A 24,104-nucleotide genomic window follows, 5' to 3' on the forward strand; every position below is an offset into this window, starting at 1 on the left:
AAATTTGGATTAATATGTGTTCTATTGAGTGAGATTGTTTGTCTCATGTGGTTGTTATTAATTATAAATACAGCTCCATGGATGTTGACAGATAGAGATGGAAGATGAGTGGGGATCCATTTTCATTTATCACATACACTCTCACAATCACTGAAAATAAAAATCAGAGTAAGTGGATGCCTTGATGGTCTAAGCAGTGACCTCACACACAAAAATGGGACAAAATAATAAACCAAATATATGTACCTGGAAGACCAATTGTGTAGAAATCTAGAAAACATCTAAGAAATAATAGAAAGAACAATATAACAAAACAAAAGTTGAGGCAAATTTTGTACCAGAAAAGGTTGAGGCAAATTCCAGTTCACACATAATCATAAGCTGCTGATTCTTTCCCTCCATGACTAGCTATAGGCATTAGTTTAACATGTAATTGGTGCCTTTTTCCGAAAGCTTTGCTACCCTGAAAAAAATTAAATAAAGGTGTCAAAAGGGTCTGTAGTTTATACCTTTATTTTTTTTATTTTTTTTGAAAAGGAACTGATGAAAAAGAATGTTGGAAAAGTATAGTTCCTCCCAAACAGATAAAGTACTAAACCAATTTCATGGTTGAGATTCTTGACAGTGACACCCTCCTTTGCTCAACTTGCCAAAGTCATAATCACGAGTTTAAAGAAAAGATGTTACTGGACCCACCTTTGGAATGATTGGGAGGTTCAGGAAAAGATAGAAAAAAGCCTCGCACTAACGAACCAAAGTTCTGCTGTTGAACTTGAACAAAACGATAACCATCTAGGGTTTCAGAATTACAACCATAATTCCCTGTAATTTTATCTCCTCGTTCTCAGTGGTTTAACTTTTTCCCTTTTTCCTTTCTCTCGTCATTCTTTTCCTCTGCCCTAATGCTACCCGTATATCGTACATCCCATTTGAAACAAATCTCAATTCTTTATTAGGGTTTATGTTTTGACTGATGTTTATAATTTCATGTAGCATAAAAATTATTTGAGACTAACCGTGTAAAATTCCTATCACTTCATGTAGAGGTTCTGTAAGAAGGAGATATGGTAAAAAACTAAAATGAAATATGAAGAGAAAAAAAAAATACATATACAGTGTAATTTACAGAACAGAGCTTTCTGCCCCTTTCCTTCGTAAAGCAATGTTACTATCCTTGTCTCGGTTATATTTAACGTTGTCAGATCTGCTAGCTTCCTTTCTGAACTGCTGCTGTTCTTTTTCCCATGAAAAGACAAGAGCGGTTTTATCTTGATGTTAAAGGAAACGGTGGACCATGTCGTACGATTCATATTTAATTTAGGTTAGTTTTCAAAGAATAGAAATTGCTTTCGAAGTGCAGCCATATATAGTATGTAGAAAATGGCGAGTGATGGAATTTATTGGTGAATGTTGGCCTGAACTGAACGTCTAGTTGCAATCTTGCTTCCCACTCCAAAATATGGCATCCATTTTAATATTGCGAAAGATTTTATATATTTGTGTTGATGCTACATGTTTCTACCATACAATATCTTTACATAAATTTATTTAAATTCTCTTTTTCTTTTACTCCTTGATATAATTCTTACAATTATATAAAATTATAACGGTACAAATTTTAGATTTTGTGGATTTGTAAGAAAAGGCAAAAGTTTTACATGTGAAGAGTTTTGGGGGGCCGTGGTCACATTTACAAGTGGGACACACCCTTTGATTGTCCTCTGAGCCATGCGCAATGAATCCATTAGGGTACACCAACACGTTGCATTGGGATGTAGATTGTTATAGCACATGTGCAGATGTTCTTGCATCAGTGAGTATTGCAAAGACCAAGGATTTTCTGATTGAATTTTGGTTCTTATCTTGTTGGATTTTTTCCTTTCCTTTTGCTGGCCGTGCTTCATTTTCATTAACCGAACCTCAAAACCCTAGTTTAGTATATAAATGTAAAAATAAGAGAAGAGGTTTGATTGGAGCCTGTGACAGCATGTTGTGATGTGAAGAAATGAGAGGATATTGTATTATTTAATTTGTTTATGTGAGTGCATTTGATGGCTGATAGATACATGTCAGTGGAGCAATAAATAAGATGAAGATGTGATGGAAAGTTTGTAGAGAAGAAAGAGTTGGCCCGTGTTGTGAAGCATGGCGTTATCATGAATTGCATTGAAGCAGTGGTGTATGGTTGATATGAAGTGGTGGAATGAATGAATGAATGAATGAATGATAATAAATGAAGGTATCTTGGATCACGAGCCTGTGTTGGTGGATTTGATTGTTTTTGAGAGAGCAGAGAGAGATTGTTCATATTTAGTTAGACTCAGAATATGTGTGGAGAGGTTGAAGCTCAGGCTCACCCTCTCTATCTATAATCTATGTATCTATCACTGCCATTGTCCTTTTCTAGGACTGCACATTGTTCTGTACTTTTGTCTCTACCACCATGCATGCACCATCACCTCACACCATCCAATGTCTTATGTGAAATACCTTTCACAACCCCATCAAAACAAATTGCATGCACTTCCACTTCTCACTTACTTTTATATTTTTTAATCAATTCATTTTTTTCTCTTTAAGTTTTTATATAATATTATATTCATGACTTTTATTTGTATGTATAGCTATCTTTTACAAAAATCAGTTTTGTTTGAGTAAATAAAACTTGTAACCATGCTTATTATAAAATAATGTGTTAACATCGATTAAGATATGTGAATTAAAAAAAATATTTAGAATACAAGTATGATTGTTTAACACTACGAGAAAATTCTTGATTAGTAATATGTTAGTCATTATAGTGATCAATTTAGATATTAATTTAAAAAATAAAAAATTATTGATTATTAAAATAGTCATTATTATAAATAAAAAATTATAATTGTCACTAAATTGGTCATTAATTAATTAAAGACCAATTTAAAAACTAAATCATTTTGGTTACCAAAATATAGGTAACTAATTTTTAGTGACCAATTTTCTTTGGTAGCCAAAACTATGATAACTAATTTTAAAGATTAATTTAGCGACCAATTATAATCTTTTATTCATAATAGTGACTATTTTAGTAACTAATAATTTTTTAATTTTTAAATTGATATCTAAATTAGTTATTATAGTGACCAATAACTTTTAGTTACTAAAATTGGTTATCAATTAATCTCTTGCAGTGAAATATAACTTTTTTATACTTTTTCTTATTATATAACAGTAGTTTAAGTTTTTTTTATGAAAACCACGAAAAATATATAATTTTTTTTATTAAATTACCTATTGTATATTTTCGAGTTTTCTTTTTCCAATATGTTTAAGCAATGTTCGTGTATAATAAAAATAAAAACAAAACTATAACTAGAAAGAAATTATATTATTTCAAAAATTGAAAAAGAATATAAAAAAAATTATTAAAAAAAATTGACAATTATAGAAAAAGGTAAAACTTTTATAACAATGATATATGATATATTTTAGTAACTGGTATGTCTTGAATAGATTAGTGTCTAGAAAAAAAAAAAAAAACTGAGCTAGTTGGTGATTAAAAAAAAGTGCGTAAATGTTTGAAAAGTGGCGTCACCAGCATGGCAAGTTGCGAAATTGATTGTAAACTTGCGTGTTGCATGCGTGAGTGTGACTGGGCTTATATGGACAGAGAAGAAAAAAAAGATTATTGAAATTTTATTATTATTAAAATTTTGTTATAGAATTTAAAGAATTATAAATACAAATGTTTCGAGTTGGAGATGCGTATATACGGTTGATACATAATTTATCAAATTTAAATCTACTCCGTCTCAGTAATGCAACTAATTTATTATTATTATAGAGTTTAATATTTTAGTTGTCCATTCTTGGAAAACGGTGACATATAATTGAGTATAAATAGTCATTTTCCTTATTTTATTAGTTATTATTAAATATATGAAAAAAATATTTTATTTTTAATCTTATATTTGTTTTCCTAATTTTAGTCTTTTTAATTATTTATTTTTATTTTAAAAGATTATTAGATTAAAATTTAAATAATTTTTAATTGTCTTCATTAATTTAAAATCTTAGATCGTCAGTGGTCGTAAATCTAAACAATCTTGGTTTGGCAGTCACATTCCAAAATGTGCAAATGGCTTTCTGTCCACATTAGTGAACATTATTCATTTGAAATTGTTGATAGTGATTTGCTTTTGTTAATTAATATAAAGTATCACCAAGATTTTAGCCAAGACATAAGATTTCTAATACAAAAAGTCCTCGAGAGCTATCTAATCGAACTAGTAGTTGATTAATTTTTCTATTAAAAGCTATTGAGTTATATTTCACCGTTAATGAAGTTCTGAAACTTGAAATAAACGTTTGATATTATTTTCTACATTGAATTCAAATTAATTAAGAAAATTCTTTTTTATTATTCAACCAAGAGGAATAGATGTTAATTTTGCTTTGACAGCTCTACATTTAGCATTAAAAAAGCAACTGCAATTAAGAATTAACAGGGTAGCCCAAATTGAAGGTTTCCAAATGAATGTGGCATTTATAGAGTTCGTAGAAATTGGGTTTGTGTTCTTACATTACATTAATTTGGTACGAATTTAGGACCCTGTCTAAAGTACGAAGAAGATATTTTTACATAGTAGCTACTATTTGAGTTTGGGTCAATGGATTTGAGTAACGTGCAAGTGAGGCTAAATCTTTAATGTAGTAGAACTCCAAAATACTGCAAAATTACAAACACTACTGTAGTGTATACGGATCAACAAATAAATTAATTTTGTTATTCCTTCCAGAACTAAATTGGTAGAATCTCACACACTTAAGAACCAGATTAATATTTGACCTCTGTTTATAAGAAAAAAAAATATTTTAACCAGTAGAATCTCATCAACCTAAATTTAAATCTTTAAAGATTACGGGGGGTAAAAGTTCAGATCGGACCAGAAAATAAAGAGAAAAAGAATATTTAAAGCGAAAAGGAAGTAAAGTGTTGATATCATCTTTGCCTTCCAATTGCTTGCAAAAGATGAAGTTTGCATTGTGTTGCTTTCATGTTCTTTAGCAGATGCCTTACACAACTTTTCTTTTTTTTCGTTTTTATGAGCCTTGTTTCACTTTAAGTACAAGATACAAGATTCTTGTCACATCTTCAATAAACATTTCCAATTAACAGAATTAGCTCTAATAACCATGAATTTATATTTTTTTATAATTCTAACCCATATGGTCTTACAGTGGGGATAATAAGGGATTAGGGATTCACACCTTAATCAATGGATTATCCACAGTTTTTTATTTAAATAAATAAATAAATAAATAAATAAATAAATAAAAAAATCTTCACGTGTACTTTAACTGATAAAAAGTAATTAAATGTTATTATAATGTTAGGACCTGGAAGATAACTTAATTAATGCCAAAACTTCTCGTTTACCCCAAACACAGTGGGAGGAAGAGGGATTCTGCAATTGGTTTAAGACGATATGAAAGTAGCGCGCATGAGCATGTAAGCATGTTAAAGTTTTTGAGCATTAAATTTATGGGTAATTAATTGGTAGAAGAAGTTGGCAAAAGTTGCGAGTAGTTGATAAGGAACAAGGTGGTTGGTGCATGTTGTATCCTCTGTTGGTGTTGTTGAGGAAAATTTGTTGTGTTGTGAATGTGTGAAGAAGCATTGGTTATTTAATTTGGAAGAAAAGTGCAATGAGCATGTTGTTGTTCCTTTTAGTGAAATCACACATTTTCTTAATAGTGAAGCTGCAAACTACAGATAGGAAAGAAGGCAAAAAAGCTGTTAGATGTCATTATCAAAGGTTTAAAAAGGTGTGGGTAGAAGAGATGGCAATTGAGAGTTACCTCTCTATCATCCATGACCTTAATTATATCTCACCACTACCATAGCGTAGCGTAGCGTAGCATAGCATAGCATCCATCTCTAGACTCATTAAACAACTTGGAAGAGCTTCTCAGTATATATCAGTGAGGAGAAAGTTGAGGGGTTGGTTGAACTTGAGTTGGGCTTCGTGACACACATTTGTTTGTGTTTGTGGGGTTAAAAAACGACCAAAACAACTTTAATCTCTTCTCTGACCACACTCTGCCTCGCTTTGCAGAAGCATCACCAAGCTCTCATAGGCCACACAGGTACCATTTTTTTTTCTCTCCCTCACTGTGCATCCACCTATTCTATTCTCTCTTGCAACCCCATGTGACATCTCCTTAGCTCAAATCAAAACCTGGATCAGTCACAGAGTTCAATGTCCTATTGTAGTTTGTGTTTTTACCCTCCCAGTACAACCACTTCAAGTCATTGAAAGTTTAAATAAATCTGCATACCCTTCACAAAATTTTGGAATTCCAACACACACGTAAACAGACTCCAACAATCCTCTAATTTACTCCGTCCTTTTACTGGATAGAAACCAGACACGTGAGTGAGTCACGGAGAAAGCATTAAGCGATTAACCCTTTTTGTTTTTTGTATTGTGCAAGTTCAATCCGTTTTGCTAGTGTTATTGGACAGGGAATCTAATAAGGTTGAAATTGCAGGTTTTGGTATTTTCGGGATCAGCAGCAGCAGTAGCAGTAGCAGTAGCAGCACAACACTCTCCGTAGCTGCAGATGAAGGCTCAACAAGTAACCAGTCTTAGGAGTGTCAGGAACTAAACAAATACCATACCATACCATACCAAGTACCAACCGAAGCAAAACCTACAAGAAACCCATTAGAAGTGTAAAAGGAAAGGAATCTGAATCTCGGAGCTATAGACACGAGAATCAAAAAGAGCGTATAAAGTAGTGATCATCAAAAAGGGGAGTAACTATGCAGAAGGCAGAGTAGAGAAGCTGAGGAATGGGGATGAAGAGCACTGGGGGAGAGATTGTTCAAGTCCAAGGAGGGCACATTGTTCGGTCCACAGGTAGAAAAGATAGGCACAGTAAGGTTTACACTGCAAAGGGTCCTCGTGATCGAAGGGTTAGGCTCTCAGCGCACACTGCAATTCAGTTCTACGATGTTCAGGACCGTTTAGGGTATGACAGACCCAGCAAGGCCGTGGACTGGCTCATAAAGAAGGCCAAGAATGCCATTGACAAGCTCGCTGAGCTTCCTCCATGGCACCCTACTGCCAACGCTGCAGATGCAGAGAACAACCATACCAATGCAGGGTCTAGTGACATGGCCATTGCAGAACAATCAGAGTCTTCTGGTTACAATTTTCAGCTGCAACGCCAATTAGGTGAGGACCATGATAACCACCATTCACCTTTCATTCCTGCACCTATTGACACTGATGCAATAGCCTTCTTCCCCACAACCACTGCCACCTCCTCCATCAATTTTCAAACCTACCCTCCTGACATAATCTCAAGAACCAACAACTCCACTGAGGATCTTGGCCTTTCTCTCCACTCCTTCCAAGACCCTGGCCTGATTCATGGCCAGTCCCAAGCAAATGCGAACCAAACACAAACACCTTCCAATCACCAAACCCTCTTTTCTGGCTCAACCCAAGTGGGGTTTGAAGTCAATTACCCCAGGATTCTGACTTGGAACAATGATGCAGGCACGGATATGAACAGAACTGGGTACATGGTCAACTCACCAGCGCTTCTAGGCCAAGGTGGTTCTGCTGCATATTCCCAAAGGGGGACCCTTCAGTCCAGTTTCTCACCATCACTTCGTCCTTGGAGTGACATTCCCATGGCTTCTTCCTCAGAACATCACAAGTCACAACCTATTCAACAGGCTTCCATCTTTGGCAGCAGGTTTCTGTCTGATGCATTGCCAGGGTTCTGCATTCCAGCTAGAATTCAAGGCGAGGATGGGAGCCATGGTGTTGGTCCCGACAAGACATCATCTTCTTCTCCTAATTCTCATCATCGACCACAAACGTGAACTGCACAATGCACAATGCTGCACCGTTCCTTATTTATCAAGTACTTTGCTGATTATCCATTTCTCTTTTCTTGGACAGTTATGGTAAACACTCAGAGAAGGAAAAAGGAAAGGGGAAAGGGACCACTTTATGTGATTTGTGCTAACATGTCATCTTTTTGTTTTTAATGGAAGAAAGAATGAAAACTGATCAAAGTCATTTCCCATGCAAAGCTGCAAATTGAGTAACAAAGTTATTGCCCTCACTGACTATTATTCCTTTTTAAATTCTTCTCATGGATCTTGCTATGCAGGAGCATTGTATACCAGACGTGAGAAAACGTGGGAAGATTAAGATGGAAACGTTTTGATGATCTACACAATTTGTCTGGTTGGGTTCAGCTTTTTTATGGCTTCCTTTCCCCTCCTTATTGGAGCCAACGAAAAAGATATTTATGTATTATGCCTTATTTCTACGTGACACTTTGCTTAATTTATGTCACTTTAAGTTGGATTTCGTGGTTTGTAACTGATATGGCCTCGTTAATGTCGAGAATAGCATAGTTCATCTGATAAAAAGTGAACAGAAGAGGTTTATGTCGATTTTTGGTGAACCCCACTTCAAGAAAAAACTTAAATCGAGTATGGTTTTGATGTAGTTATTCTCCTCTGTCTAAGAAAGATAATTTACTTTCCTTTTTTCACCAACTACATTTAAAGGAACTCTTTAGCAGCCAAAAGCACTTTCTTGAACCATGTAGCTAGCTTTATATTTCTGCATCTGCTTCGATTTCAATTAACACCATCAAGAGGGAACTACATATGGTTTGTAATTTCTGATACAATAGGCAAAACTTCAAGTAATTTGTGTTTATTAACTCTTGTATGCACAAACAAAATTGAACTTAGATTCCAAAAACATAACAAAATAAACAAATCTCCAATCCAAATCCTACTATAAAGAACCCTATGACAAAAACAACAAGCCTTTTATCCCCAAAAGCATTTAAGATCCTACCTGTTAAAACCAAACACAAAGACAACGTCTTCTTCAACTTTAGAGCCAACATAGTACTGTAGCAATCAACCACAAAACTCATACCTCCCTACACATCACATAAAACAGAGAAGCCAAAAATCACCTACCTCACAACATATCACCCTAGCAACCTCTACCAAAATCTCTGTCCCTAAAATAGCTGAATCAATTGCAGAAGATCCAAAAACTAACGCTATAGACATCACATTCACGACCGTGTCCACCATGAAAATCACCTTTGCCCATAAACATTCGAGCCAGAACCCACATGTTTTTACTTTTGTACCATAAAAAATATTAACTTTACATGGCTTCAATCCTAAAACTACTTGCTGGCATTAGCTAAGTCCTTCAAAAGTGGATGCTTTTGAAGTCTTTCTGGTAATGTGTTTCGTTGCATAGGTAGCTTTGCCGTGTGGATGCTTAAGAGGCATTTAATAGGCTACATAAGCACTTAATATGCTAATTAGGCTCTATTAAATGGATTTTTGATAGATTAGAGGATGAGAAAGAGAGCAACGCAGTGAGATTTTTCAAAGTCAAATAAAATAATTGCGTACACAACTTTGACTTCACAGATGAAAGTAATGCCACGTCAATGCGCGAAATTCCTCTGCATACTTTCTTTCTTGGCTTCGTAGGCATGGATGGCATGAACTAACTATGGATCAATAATGAATGTAGTTTGGGTTTCATTTTTAAGTATAAATAAGAGCAAAAAAAATAAAATTATCGTCTTATGTTAACAACTTTAGTTATATTAATATTTTGTTAACGATTAATATAGTTAATGATGCGTTTACTTTTTAGTAATTATTTTAATTATATTAATATTTTATTGATGAATAACTTATAGTTAAGGATGACTTTAGCATCTAATTTAGTTCTATGTATTTATTAGAGGAAAAATTAACATAAATATATATGTAATTAATCTGAAGAAAATATTAAAGATTTTAAATTAAAAAAAATGAAAGAACTTCTCCAAGTTTAATACATGTGACAATTAACTGTGTTTAATTACCCAATTATATTGGATTTCAATCAAAATTAGTAGAATTAATGTTTTTATATTAATATTGTATTTTTTTATTGTACTAAAAACAAAATATATCGATACTTATTTACTAAACTAAATATTTATACACTAATTATTTATTTATGGAACACTGCAATTACTTTTATCATGCAGTCATATAAATTATTTATATATTTCTTAGAGTTTTCTAGGTAAACTATTTGAAATTTAATTAGAGAACTGTTAAAAGAGTAAGAAAGTGAAATAAATTTGAAAGTAGGGGTTGGAGACTTTAAATAGTTACGATTTGGATTTGGCGACGTCATTCTCTTGATAATAAATAAATTTTAAATTTAATTCAATTTTAAGAAATTAATTTATAAGATAAGGATTTTCAATTCACCTTTCTCACACTCATTTATATATTTATATTACAAGACTAAACATTAATTAATTGGTGATTTTATAAAAAATTGATAATAAATAAAATAATAAATAACAAACTTTACTATAATATACTTTAATTCATTATTCTAATTATATGTTAAAGAATTAAATTTTATATCTAGTTCAACTTTATAAAACAGGAAGAAAAAATCTCAAAACCTCTTTGCTATAATCTTAATTATGATAACTGCACCTAAAGAAGCATGAATTTGTTACTTTATAGGAGCATAGGACGGCAGAAGACAAACAACTTGGTGCCACGTTTTTGTCACAATTTTGTACTAACCTCAAGTTATTTATTAGTCTAACACATGGAGACGTGGGTTATAGAGAGACTTAATATGACTTTTAATCACTATAAATTTATATTTGTATATTTTATTTATTCATTCATTTACATTGAACGTAAACTTCATAGACCTCAATTAAATTTCTCACATGAATCATTGCAGTTATATATTATTATGTTGTAATAATATTTATACATTTTTAAATATGTGTGCGATCTTATTTTCAAAATGAGATTATCATATTATATTATTTTCATATAAAATATATATTGTAACATTTCATTTAATAATAAAACTACTAAATAAAGAAGTACACAATTGATAAAACAAAACAAATAAAATTTACATACGGATAGAATATGGTTATCCAAAAGGATTATAGCTATACAAACATAAGAAAGTACTCAAGGTTTGAACCACTAGAGTTTCTATTAATGTATACATAGGTCCTAATAAACTATCTCAAACATCAAGTTGAATGTTCCTCAATGTCCATTGATGCATTAATGTTGCATCATTATCACATTGGTAATCATAACAAAAGAAAAGAAACACAACACAAGACAACCAAGAAAACAGATAGGGTAAACTAATTGAACAAATGATTCAAATAAATTTCAAATATTTTATATGTGTACAAGTTTCATGCCTAATATAAAACACTATCACTTAATATAATCGTATGATCAACCAAACTCTTCTAGACGCGATATTATCTGGATAACTGTACTTGAGTTAGACTTGTGAAGCCAAGCACTTGTGGTATAAACTACTTTACCGAGCTACCACACACAAGGTTAATCCATATTACAGTCATAAGAATAATGGAACCACCCTTATGATAGGACCTTTTGTTACTCTCACCACCTAACCATTCTCCTCTACATGAGTATAATTAGCCAGTAAAATTTAGGATAGCCTCACAAAATGAAACAGCTCTAACCTCACGGTAAACCCTAGTGAACACACATCATCAATGGGATTTCCTCCTCAGGAAATACCTTACAACAGCTCAAAACGTACCTTTGTTTCATAATATAAACCAATCATATTCCTTACTTCATAATTACACAACATTCAAAGAAAGAAAAAACAATCAAACAGTAGAACCAAGCAAAACAGGCATATGTCGCTCACCACCATTTGCCTCGCAAAAACTAGCGCCTAGCGCTAAAGTCTGACGCTCAACACCATGAAGTCAAACCACTCCTAGACTTGTAGTGAACATTGCCGCTCAACGCCACCAAGATGCCGCTCAACGTTGATTAATTCACAGAATGTGGCACTCAGCGGTGAAACCTGTCGCTCAAAGCCACATCAGATGACAAGAAATGCACTTTGTGATTTTTGAGTAATCTGAACTTGTTTCATAGCTCAAATTGGTACTCCTCTTTTAGCTATTGGTACAAAATAACTTTTAAAACATAGTAGTTGGTACCAATTTGATCAATAATTCAGATTCCATTTTTCTCCCGAATACCACAAGATCAAACAACAATATGCAATAATTAATCAAACTATCCAAAATACTAAAATCATCCATACCAACAAGATTCATCATCATGCACACAAAAAACCAGCAGCTTCTCTTACGTGATGAATTTCAACCGACTCTAACAATACTAAAACCTCTCCGAAGCTACAAGGTACTCTCTCTATATAAAAATACCACAAAGATGATCAGATCATACCCTCATATTCATTGATCAACAAAGAACTAAAAAAAAGACTGAAATGACACATACAATCCCAATTAGAGATGCATACAAAAAATAAAAATCAACCAAAAAAAAGTTGAAAATCAACTTATTCAAACAGATAAATTAATTGTTTAAACTTGAAAATCTCATTATAAGGATCACACATAAGATCTTTGTAATTTAAAGATTATAAAATTTCTATTTATACTTTATACCTTTTATTATTAAAATAATTAATTTTCATTATTTTAAATACAATACAAATTCTAAAATATCATTTACTTTTAAGTCTTTACATATATTATCTCATATAAGAATATATTCGTTGTCAGACGTTTTATATTCACATATGTTAGACACAAGTGCATTTAGGAAACGTAATTTGTGTTCCCGTTTTATAGGGATATGAAATATTTACATAATGTTTGTTTGTACGGACGGATTGTCAAAGGTGAAAATATTAGGAAGAAAAATTTCGAAAATAAGGAATTAAATATTAATATATAAAATATGGAAAATAATATAATTTTGGCTTCTCAAAATTTTTCTTTATATAGATGAATTAATACAAATCTCACAGGAAAAGAAATCTATCTTCTGAATGTGTCGCATAGTTTGTTTGCAAATTAGCACAAATTTTCCCTCTGAATCAAGCAGGACTTAAATGCTAAGTTGATATCTCTCTGCAGTTTATCCACAAAGCTGAAAATTGCAGACCTACTAATATCCTAATGCCATGTCATTGATTGCTGAAAATTGTTTTCATGGTTATTGGCTTCTGTTAAAGTTGTGTCATGTCGATTAATTGGTTTTTTCGACACTGCTTTTGTTCTCATATGTCCAGGAACTTCGATTAAAGTTAAACATATGTCAGCCAAATTGATGTCGGTTTGGGTTTGCACCTTCTTCTAATACAATACATTATTACAAGTCTTCATTTTACAACTTACTTTAAATCTTTGTAAAGAGACAACTAATACATGTAACCTCGCAAAAATCTCTCCTTCCCGTTAAAAATTAATTTCTAATCTTAACTTTATTTTTAATTATAAATACACTTAATTAGTGATTCAATCCTCTCATTTATTGATTTAGTTTATTTTAATTTTTTGATTACTTTTTGGTTTCATTTGATCTTTTAATTTTTTTAAAAAAGTTTAATGTAATTATTTTTCTTAGATTGAACTTAATGTCATGTCACGTTCTATTTTATAAAATATTTATTTATTTATTTTAAGTTATAAACAGTAACATGATCATGATTATATCACATGCAATTCATAAAATTTTAAATTTTTAACATTTTTGTATTTTTTTAAATTAAAAAAATATAAACTGACACGTGATAAATTATGAAACAGTTTTTTTTTTAAATTTAAAAAATGAATTAAAAATTAAAAATTTCACAATAGGGATGTGCAGAAAAAAAACAGGGAGGTGCGGGTAGAAGCATCTGGGTTCAATAGTGACTCTCCAATTAAAAATCCAAGACCGGAGGCCAGTGGGTGTGGCTGCATTGAAGAAGAATGTGTGGAACAGAAAAAAAAAAGTAGAGTTTTATTTATTTTCATTGAGGGTAAAAAGATCTTTTCACAACCCATTTGGGTGCAGCCGGAAATCATGAGAGTAAGGAAGAAATTTCCATTAAACTTTTGGTTTAATAAATGGGATGGTACCACTTTTATTTATACGAGTCACTTTGGTATTCGTTCTCAAAATATTATTAAAGCAGTTAACGGTATTATATTTACAATGACATGACTTACAAAATTAAGTATCGATATTTATATTAAAATTTACAGATAAAAATCATGAATTAAGTTAACGGTTTTAGTATTTTTTTGTTTGAAAGGGTTTTGATCAAGACACTTTTTTCAGAAATTAAAATTAGATTGACACATTTTTAAAAGTGGGTATCAAACTGACACATTTGAACGAAAGTGGGTACCATCCGACTAATTAAACCTAAATTTTTTAATGATGTATGCCCTGTATGTGTTTATTTCTATGTTTATGCCGTGGTTTAGAAACTGCTTTTGGAATTTATATTTAGTGCTCAATAAACAGAATAAAAATATTATGCAAAAGGAATATACACAATTTAGTTATAACCCACGCATTATATAAATAGTAAATTTCTTTTACGAAATTGATGTAATTTTGTATCGTTATACGAATGGACCAATTTTAAAAATTTTATGCATTTAATGCTTGAAAGTACAATTGTAACGTCCCATTTAATTTATAAACGGAATTAAAGGAAACGTCACACATAAGATAGTATAACAACGCAGTCCTGAGGTTCTCAACACTTCCCCTACCAAAACTCGGCATACCACGATGCCAATAAAAGCAGGATAACGGTTTAACTAAAAGTTTACAATCCAATAACAACGAAATACAGGGGCCATAGCCCTAAAGAAAAGTCCAAAGGAAGCTATAGACCAATCCACGCGGACTAGGCAGCAGAATCCACATTTCCTTGCTGACCACGAGAATCTCGCCCATCTGTTCCCATCAATTACATTGATGATCATCGCAAGAAAGAAGAGCCACATACAAGACAACCATACAATAAACAAGGTAAGCTAGAGCCAACAACATTTTCATCATACAGTTAAACATGATTTCACCATCCAATGTCCATGCAACAACCAAGCATGTTATGACTCTTCAATCAATACACTACGACTCGACTCGACTCATTCGGATACGTATAACTTGGTCGGATTCAGCGGATGCTTGCACTTGTGGTGGATACCTCTGCTCACCCCCGAGCTATGTGTTACAAGTGTTACAATGAATCAAATTTCCCTCACCACTAGGTTAGCCCTTAATGAATTTCAGGCCTCCTGCTACTCTCACCACAGAGGTTAGTCCGCTCTAAGTGAGACCAACTGACCCCTTAGAGTGTTAGGATGTAATCCTTACCTTGAATCCTTACCTAGTTATACCGATGGGGCACCACCATGGACACCCACTAACAGGGGCTATGGAATTACGTCCTGACCACTGAAGCGCAACCCCGTAGGTCCCACCTAGAGACCCCAAGGAATTACACGCTGACACGGACCAACATTCATAAAACAGCAGTAAGAGAACATCAAAATCATATTTACAATTCCACACTAATCCCTGAGATTAATTCCTCATACGTATCCCATTTTGAATCCATACATCTGATCATCACCACCCCATGAGTCTAAGGCCTCATCTCATATCGATACCATGCTTCTTTGGTTCCAAAACACTCATTCATTCATCATTTATGAATCAGATCACGCATACATAGCAATCATTTAGGCATATATCCATACATATATACATGTACCTCATCGCGCAGTCATACCCATACATTTCCAATCATAAGAGTGTAACACACAACCAAACATAGGGCAGTCTCGCCCAAATTTCTCGCTCAGGCTGAAGGGTCTCGCTCAGGCGAGTCCCCTTCGCCTAGACGAGGGCTAAAAAAGGGCATCAGGGAGCAACGCGGGATCTCGCTCGCTCAAAATAAGGAGCGGGTCGCCTGGGCGACCACTCGCGTAAACTAGTCTAGGCGAGCCCCTGTTTGTCTCGCCTAGGCGAGAATGGCTCGCCTGAGCGAGATTAATAGGGCTCGCCACTGTTTCACCTGCAGCAGCCATGTTTTCCAACCAAACAACTCATGCAAGATACTCTCACGCATCAAAACGAAAGATCAAACCATAAAATCAACAACCAACTCATACACAGTTCAAAAGAATGACTCGAAACTAGAAACCCTAACTTCCCGTACCTGGAAGGGGCTAACAGAGCTTCGACACGGGACCTCGGGACGCAACAACTCAAGGATGGCTCGCAGAACTGGCAGGACACCGAGACAGAACCAGAGAAATCGAGTTAACAGAGGCTTTTAATCGAAAATACAAAACAAGGTAGCAAAAAGGGAACTAGTACGACTGGGAGAGACACTTACATGGAGTAGAAGTTCCTATAGCTTACGTGACAACGGAACAAAACCCTAGCGGAGGGGTGACGGCTGCAGCTCAAGTTCTCTGAAATGGAGTGAAAATGAGACTTAGGACAACTGGAAAGGACTTTATCTACTGAGCCAGCCCTTTTAGGCCCACTTACAAAGACAACCCTTTAGTTTAAGGCAAAAATAATAAAGTGAATTTTTATGGCCTTACAACAATTTTAAAAATAAGGAAATTATACTTCCGTAAAGATAAATTTGGGAGAAGACAAATTTTGAATATTGAAATCGTATTCAGAAAAACATTTTTATTATTATGTTAGAAAGAGTGTCTAAAAGCATAATATCAATATCTATATATTTAATATTTATGTTTTAAAACTGAGCATGGTAACACGTTTTTAGTTTTTATTTTTACTTTTTTAAATTTCTTTTGTGATTTTTTTTTTAAATAAATGACTAAAAATGTTTTAGAGTGAAACTGTGGACTAAATAACATTTCAGTACATTTTCTTTACTACTAAATAATTAATTTTTTTATTTAGAAATACTTATTTGAAAAAGTAAAAATTTAATAATGTAGTTTACTATTGTAATTTAACATATGTATTTATTTTAATTTACATAATTTTGCATAGTATAGTTATTAATCAAAATACTGATATTAATTTAATGTGATTTTAAGAAATAAAAAGTAAATAATCTCATAATTCTAATAAAAAAACATCAAAGAAATTCGACGTATAGATACACAATCTTTGGATATAACATTGTTTTATTATTGGTTAAATATGTTTTGATTTTTTCATTTATAATGAAAATTAGAATTAATACCGATGTTTATTTATAACACTTACATAACAGCGCATGTGTGTTTATTTTTTTATAATAATACAAATTTTGTTAAGATAAAAAAATAGATAAATTTTAAAAAATTGTTATGCATAAAATTATTATTTTAATTTAAAAAACTTTTTCAAAGATAATATTTAAAAACAAAATGTAGAAAAAAATGGATGTCCTCTATATATAAATATAAATTATAAAAATAAATAATTTGCAGATTTTTTTATAATTAAATAGTTTTTTATTTAAATAATTATATGAATTAAAAAAATTAGTTATTAAAAAGATAAAATGAGAAAATACTTATTATAATGTATAAAATAATTAAATTTAGACAACGGTCATTTAAAGTGTACAAATGAAAATTTAATTATTTTAATTTAAAATAGCAATTACTTAAATGGTAAAATTAAAAATAAAATGTAAGGGAACAAAAGGAATCTTTCTTATATATAGGTATAGATATGTTCAATCTCTTTAATTTTTTTTATTAATATTGTCATTATTATTATTATTATTATTCAACAAATTACATTAAATTAACATTATCTCATTTGATTAATTATAGTTTCTATTATAGGGTTAAATATGATTTTGTCCCTTAATTTTTAGTAAATTTTGGAATTAGTTCATTTCGAAAGTTTAGACTAATTTAGTTATTCATATTTTGAAATATGTGGATTTAGTCATTTTAATCAAATTTTGTTAAATTTATTTGACATTTCAAGAACATTTTAGGATTGTATTTGAGGCGATTATACTGGTTGACCGACACATTTTTTATTTAATGTCAAATCAAATACAATTATCAAACGTCTTGAAATGTCAAATAGACATAACAAAATTTGATTTAAAGTATTAAATCCACTATTTTGAAAAATGAAAGACTAAATTGATCCAACGTTTGAAAATAAACTAATTTCAAAATTCACCGAAAGTTAAGAAACCAAAAATATATTTAACCTTTTATTATATAATAACTAAATTTAATGACAAAAATGTAATAATTTCTATCATTTTCTTTTCACCTGATGGTGACTACATTATGTTTAAGGTGTATTTATTCTTTTAAATTTTAAGTTGATGAAAATGGAAGTACTTTAAAATAGTGAACTAAGTTTGACTTATTTGTTAAGAAACAAAAATGGAGAATGGTGATTATTTTTATGTTATTCATCATTATTTATACACTAAGAATTTTATAAGTGATAAATTTACCATATGGGTTATGATTTGAACTGACATAATAATTCAACATAGTTCTTTGCTAAGGTAAAAGAATACAAAGTTCTCTTTGTAGTTCAATTTTTCTACTTTCTGTAACTTTCTCCCCTTCTTCCTCGTTTGAAACCCACTTTTGACTTCGTTCATTCAAAATGGTGTTGTCAGATTTTTCTTCCACTGCACACATATATCTAAACTTTTCACTTTCCGCCCATGAATTTTCGTACAAGGACCAAGTCCAACCATGTAAAGACTTAAATACGTTTTTATTTTTTAAGTTTCAGTTAAAATTATAATTAGTTAATTCTTAAAATTTTATCTAATTTAATCTTCAATTTTTAAAAATATATAAATTTAATTTTTTTATTAAATTTTTTTATGTTTATTTAACCTTTCAAAATATATTAACATTTGAGATATTTTATTTTATTTGACACATTATTACTTTAATATTAATCAAACAAATTATGTCAGAAATATCATATAAATTTATTAAAATTTGATTAATATGTATTATAATATCAAATAAAATTTATTATTATAATACATATTAAGTCAACGAATGAAATCTGTTTTAGTTGACAATCTTATATTTTGATCCAAAAATACGAAGTACTATATGCAAACGTTTTCTGCACGGAGTTGGTAATATGTTTTGATGAGACATTAATTAATCAATGTAACCTAGTATATTTCAACAACTCTATTTGTTGAATTAGTAGTCAATTTTCAAATATCATATATATCATATAATTATACAATACTCCATTTTGATCACTCTTTTCCTATTAAAAAGAGGAATTCAACACGTTTTCAGCTTTTTGAAAATATATTATTAATTAAAGTATTCGGTTAATACTTAATTGAAAAAAGGAAAAAAGTTTTCAAAAGTTTAACAATAATAATAACCTTCTTACTTTTTTTAATATATGAACAGTGTCTTGAAAAATAAAAGAATACGCAACTTGTTATTTCTGAATTTTATTCATTATACTTAAAATGGAGTTCTCATTTTTTCTTTTCCGTTTGGTATAAGCTGTCGATCCCATTCAAGTATTGAAGAAAAATGGGAAGTCTTCATTTCGATTTAATTATTATGTTGAAGTACGGGGAGAAATTGGGAAATAGTTAGTGTTATATATTAAATAATACTATATAATTATTAGAGAATGAAAAAAAAGTAGAAAATAAATTATTTATTGTTGAGTTAAATAATATTAGATAAAAAAAATATGCTTTGCAACTATAATTGATGGAATAGGTTGTAGGTTGTATATTTAATCAATACACAAAATTTGTGATTGATTGTCAAATTTCCATCAAAATGAGTTCTACCAACGTGCGAGTCAGGTCCAGATAGAAAATATTTAAATTTCGCAATAATAATAATAATAATAATTATTATTATTATTATTATTATTATTATTTTAACTTAATTCACTTGATTTGAACGTTAAACTCTTCCAATCCACTTAAAAAGATTTTACATTTTGCTTTACATATTCTTATTATTTAACAACTATATAGTAATAACAACAGTAATCAATCCAAACTGAATTACACAAATTTGGTTTTCTTTTACTTAAACTTCATATTAAATTAAAATCAAATAAAAAGTGTAGTGGTCTTAAAGCGTTAACTTTTGTTGCAATTGAAATTATACGGCTCGGACATCTCCCCATTTATCTTAGTTTTTCTGAGTCTTTTTCATGACAATTTTTCGTGTGAAAACCATATATGCAAATAAAGTATTTCATTTGGAAACGTTTATAAACTATAAGATTATTTATAAACACAATGATATTTTAAAACATATTTGTACAATTACTTGTGTTTTTAAAAAGATCATTATCTATAGTTGTACAAATATTTTCATAAATGTTATTGAATTAGAATAGACTTCAATTATTTAAAAAATCAAAGTTTATACTCCATTACAAGAAAAACTGATATTACTGACGGTTAGAATCTGTCGGTAATGATTAAACTTTGTCGCTAAAACAGAATTATTGATGGTCGAAAATCTGTCAGTAAAATTCTTGTCGGTAAAATTTTATCGATGAAAATCTTGTTTCCCCAATAATTATTGATGAAAAAATTTGTCGGTAATTATCGACAAAAAAAATTGTCGGTAAATAACGTGCACTGTTCATCTTCTTCTTCCTCCCTCTTTCATTTTTTTGTCTTCTTCTTCTTCATTGTCATCTCTGTCGTCGTTGCCCCCATCGCTGTCGTCGTCCCCATTGTCGTCGTCTTCATCCTCCTCCTCCTCCTTTCATCGACAGATAAATTCGTTCTTTTTTTAAGGTGAGCTTTGGGTAGGAAATTTCTTGCTCCCTTTACCGATAAATAAATTACTGATAAAAAAATTTTTAAATTATCGACGAATTTTATCGATGAATTTTAAGTTATGTTAGTACTGACGAATTTTACCGATGAAATAATTCGTCGACAATACAAATTGGGCGGGACATTTCTCGTTCCTTTTACCAACATATAAATTCATCAGTAAATTTGTCGGTAAAAAAAATTGAATTATCGACAGATTTTACCTATGGATTTTTCTATCAATAAATGAAATCTGTTACCAACATATTTTTTCGTCGAGAATTCAAATATGAAAATTCATCGGTAAAATCCATCGATAATTTAAATTTACCCATTAAAATATATCCGTCAGTAAAATTCTATCAATAATTTTAGTTTTTTTTGTAGTGCTCATGTAGTTAAGCTTCGACTATTTTTGAATTGTTGTCTATAATTTTATAAATATTTTTAAAATGTCACCGTGTTATTATAGATTTTTTTTCTCATAGAACTGAAGCATATTAGTTAATATAAAATCCTATTTTTGTACTTGTGAGCCAAGACATGAGTCATAATTACGATGAAATTTTAATTTATGTATGTGATGTGAATATAATTATTTTCAAAGGCAAAATACTAGTGATTTTAGGATGTGTATGGAACGAAGATTTAGTAAAGATATTATTCCCATCCTATAAATATCCGACTTAATAAAGAAAAATATTTAGATGATGAGAGTTAATAGAGGTGTCTAGATCTAGAGTGTGCTGTAAAGTATGTTGTGGACTTAATAAAAAAAAATATTTAGGTGACGAAAGTTAATAAAAGTTTTTAGATCTAGAGTGTGTTGTGAAAAAAATCATATCTACATGTTGTAGGAATTTATTCTATCATATAAATAATACTTAATTTTTAATATGTGACCGATTAGAAGTGAATGTCATATGATAATTATAGAATCTTTATATAGTTGATGAATGTAGCGTAAAAGAATGTGATTTTGAATCATTTGAATTATTTAAATTATAAATTATAAATGAATTATATATATATATATATATATATATATATATATATATATATATATATATATATATATATATATATATATAACTTTCAAAAAAACAAGGTAGAAATACAAAGAATTTTAACAAAAAAAAAGTTGAATATTTAATTGAATATTTAAATATATATATATATATATATATTTATAAATTCAAATTTTATATACATAGTGAAACTTATATAATTATTTTTCATGTAATTGCATATCAAATGCTTCTAATGTTTCTAATCTAACAGTTAGTTTAATTATCATATCAGAAGATAAATTAAGAATTTATATCAGTTAGCTTATCAACTAATTTTTTAATGCATATCTTATTTATGTGTATATATTTAAATATTATATCTTTATCTATATATACATAAAAATACTATACATTTCCTATATTTAATGATTCATTTTTTCCACAAACTATGATGAATCTATACTTTCCATGCCAACCTGAAACAGAAAAAAATATTGTATTGTAGAACAAAAAGTTAAGATGATTTTGCAAAACAGAACTAAACCATTGGAAAGTTTAATTTGGGTTAAAGTTGAAATTTGGAACTTTAATATAACTAGAGCACATGGTTGGCTTAAACAGTATTCTTTGTCAACTTCCTACATAGGATAAAACTTACAAGCAAGAAAATATTTTAGTGCTTAGACTTGTCATTTTTTCTATTCCAAACAATCATAACTTCCAGGCGATATATAATTAAATTAAATTAGTTCAAATTATAAAATAATTAGTTATATTTTTTTATTTTAATAGAGACCATTGTGAGAAAAAGAAAATCAATGAAACATAAGAAACTAGAATGCATATAAAATGTGCAGGTAAAGCGCAAGAATATTAATAATTAAAATATAAGTAATAAAAAGATTAAGATTATTCGGTATATTGAAATAAACATTTTATATCATGCTTTAATTTAAAATTCATTATATAATATTGCTAAGAAAAAGTGTGGCAGTGACGTTCTTTATTAAATTATATCAATTGTTAAGAAATGTTACTTAACATATTTTTTTAAAACCTATATCAAAATATTTCTAAAATGATTGAAACATATAAAGAAATTAAATTGATATAATAATAAAATATTAAATATAACGGATAACATGAAAAGAAAGTTGTAGGTTATAACTAATTAAAGAAATTTTTATTATATTCTGATGAAGAAACAAATTAATTTTAATTAAATGACACCTTTAATGTAGGTTAACATTTTCCATTGTTTAAGTTGTTTGAGTGACAACGTAAAGCTTGGAAGTTCCCATTGTATTTCCATGCATGATCTTCTATTGCAATATGCATTTTAAAAGTCTATTTTTTGTTTAATTATACTATGAATTAGGATGAAACACATTGCATTCAGCAACTTAAAATTTATCCAAAAATAATCAATGGCCCAATAAATTGCATTAACTTGTACAAAGAAAATTTGATTTTAAGTTTTTTTTTTCAAATTTCAAAATGATTACTTTGTCTTTAAATTTTAAAATATTTTACTTCTTGTTCATTCTTAAAGTTACTTTTGTAATAATTTTGACCTCTTTTAAAGACTAAAATTGAATTTTTGAATGAAGGTGAAAAAAATAATAACTAATAAATCAAAAGGTAAGAAGAAAATTAAAGTTAAATTTGCAGAACTAAAAGTATTTTATAAAAAAAAATGTTTGCTTTTGTCTCACTTTCAAAGACTTTAAATATTCATAAAAGATGACTCAGTGCAAAGGTAGTTTATGTTATGTGTCCTGGGTTTGACTTTAAGTCGATAGTATTATTAATATTCAAATATTCTTAAATTGTAGTACTCATTTCTAAGAAAATCACAAATGTTCTAACACGTGGAATAATGTCTACGTAGCCATATTTCCACACACAGAATCTTTTGGTACCGTACCCACCACCGTAGCGTAATTAAATCAGAAAAATAAAATTAAAAATCTTAATTGGGTAGGTTTGGGATATACAATTATAAAAATTATTACGTACTTTACATTTAATAAGAATTAAATAATTTAAAATTCTCAAATTCAATCGTTTTAAAATTTGTTGAAATTGTAAAATTTTCTCAGCATTATAACTTTTTGAAAACAAATTTGGATTCAAAAATATTTTTTGACAAATAAATTTTTTATAAAATTGGCAAAGTTATTAAATAAGATAATTTTGTATTTTTTTATGGAAATTACAAAGATAAAGTATTAAAGTTTTAGGGTTTTTTTACTAAAAATAATTATTTGTCAAAATTTGTTAAACAAAACTTTATTAAAGTATCATTTCTCATTTGGATTCTTTCATTGAAAAATTGAAAAAGTTTTTTTTTTTCTTTTTTATGTATTCACACGTATTATTA

General features: G+C 30.0%; 1 protein-coding gene across 4 annotated transcripts; it reads left to right on the top strand.

Moving 5' to 3' along the window:
- The first annotated feature begins 5,406 nt into the window (after positions 1 to 5,406).
- On the top strand, positions 5,407 to 8,565 carry LOC114185560 (transcription factor TCP4-like). Of its 4 annotated transcripts, none has more exons than XM_028073373.1 (3): positions 5,509 to 6,129; positions 6,535 to 7,223; positions 7,551 to 8,565. In XM_028073373.1, the coding sequence occupies exons 2-3, from the start codon at positions 6,839 to 6,841 to the stop codon at positions 7,880 to 7,882; spliced, it is 717 nt and encodes a 238-aa protein (XP_027929174.1). In that variant the 5' UTR covers positions 5,509 to 6,129; positions 6,535 to 6,838; the 3' UTR covers positions 7,883 to 8,565. The 4 variants fall into 4 exon arrangements, with proteins under 4 accessions (XP_027929172.1, XP_027929174.1, XP_027929173.1 ...); XM_028073372.1 differs by having other exon boundaries at positions 5,512 to 6,129; positions 6,535 to 7,923; positions 8,176 to 8,565; XM_028073371.1 differs by lacking the exon at positions 5,509 to 6,129 and adding an exon at positions 5,407 to 5,491 and having other exon boundaries at positions 6,535 to 8,565.
- Positions 8,566 to 24,104: the final 15,539 nt, after the last annotated feature.

The sequence above is a fragment of the Vigna unguiculata genome, chromosome 5, assembly GCF_004118075.2.
Source record: "Vigna unguiculata cultivar IT97K-499-35 chromosome 5, ASM411807v1, whole genome shotgun sequence".
NCBI classification, from domain to species: domain Eukaryota; kingdom Viridiplantae; phylum Streptophyta; class Magnoliopsida; order Fabales; family Fabaceae; genus Vigna; species Vigna unguiculata.

Bases quoted from the DNA above. Each gene is read 5' to 3' on its own strand.
- LOC114185560 (XM_028073371.1), top strand. From the start codon at position 6,839: ATGGGGATGAAGAGCACTGGGGGAGAGATTGTTCAAGTCCAAGGAGGG.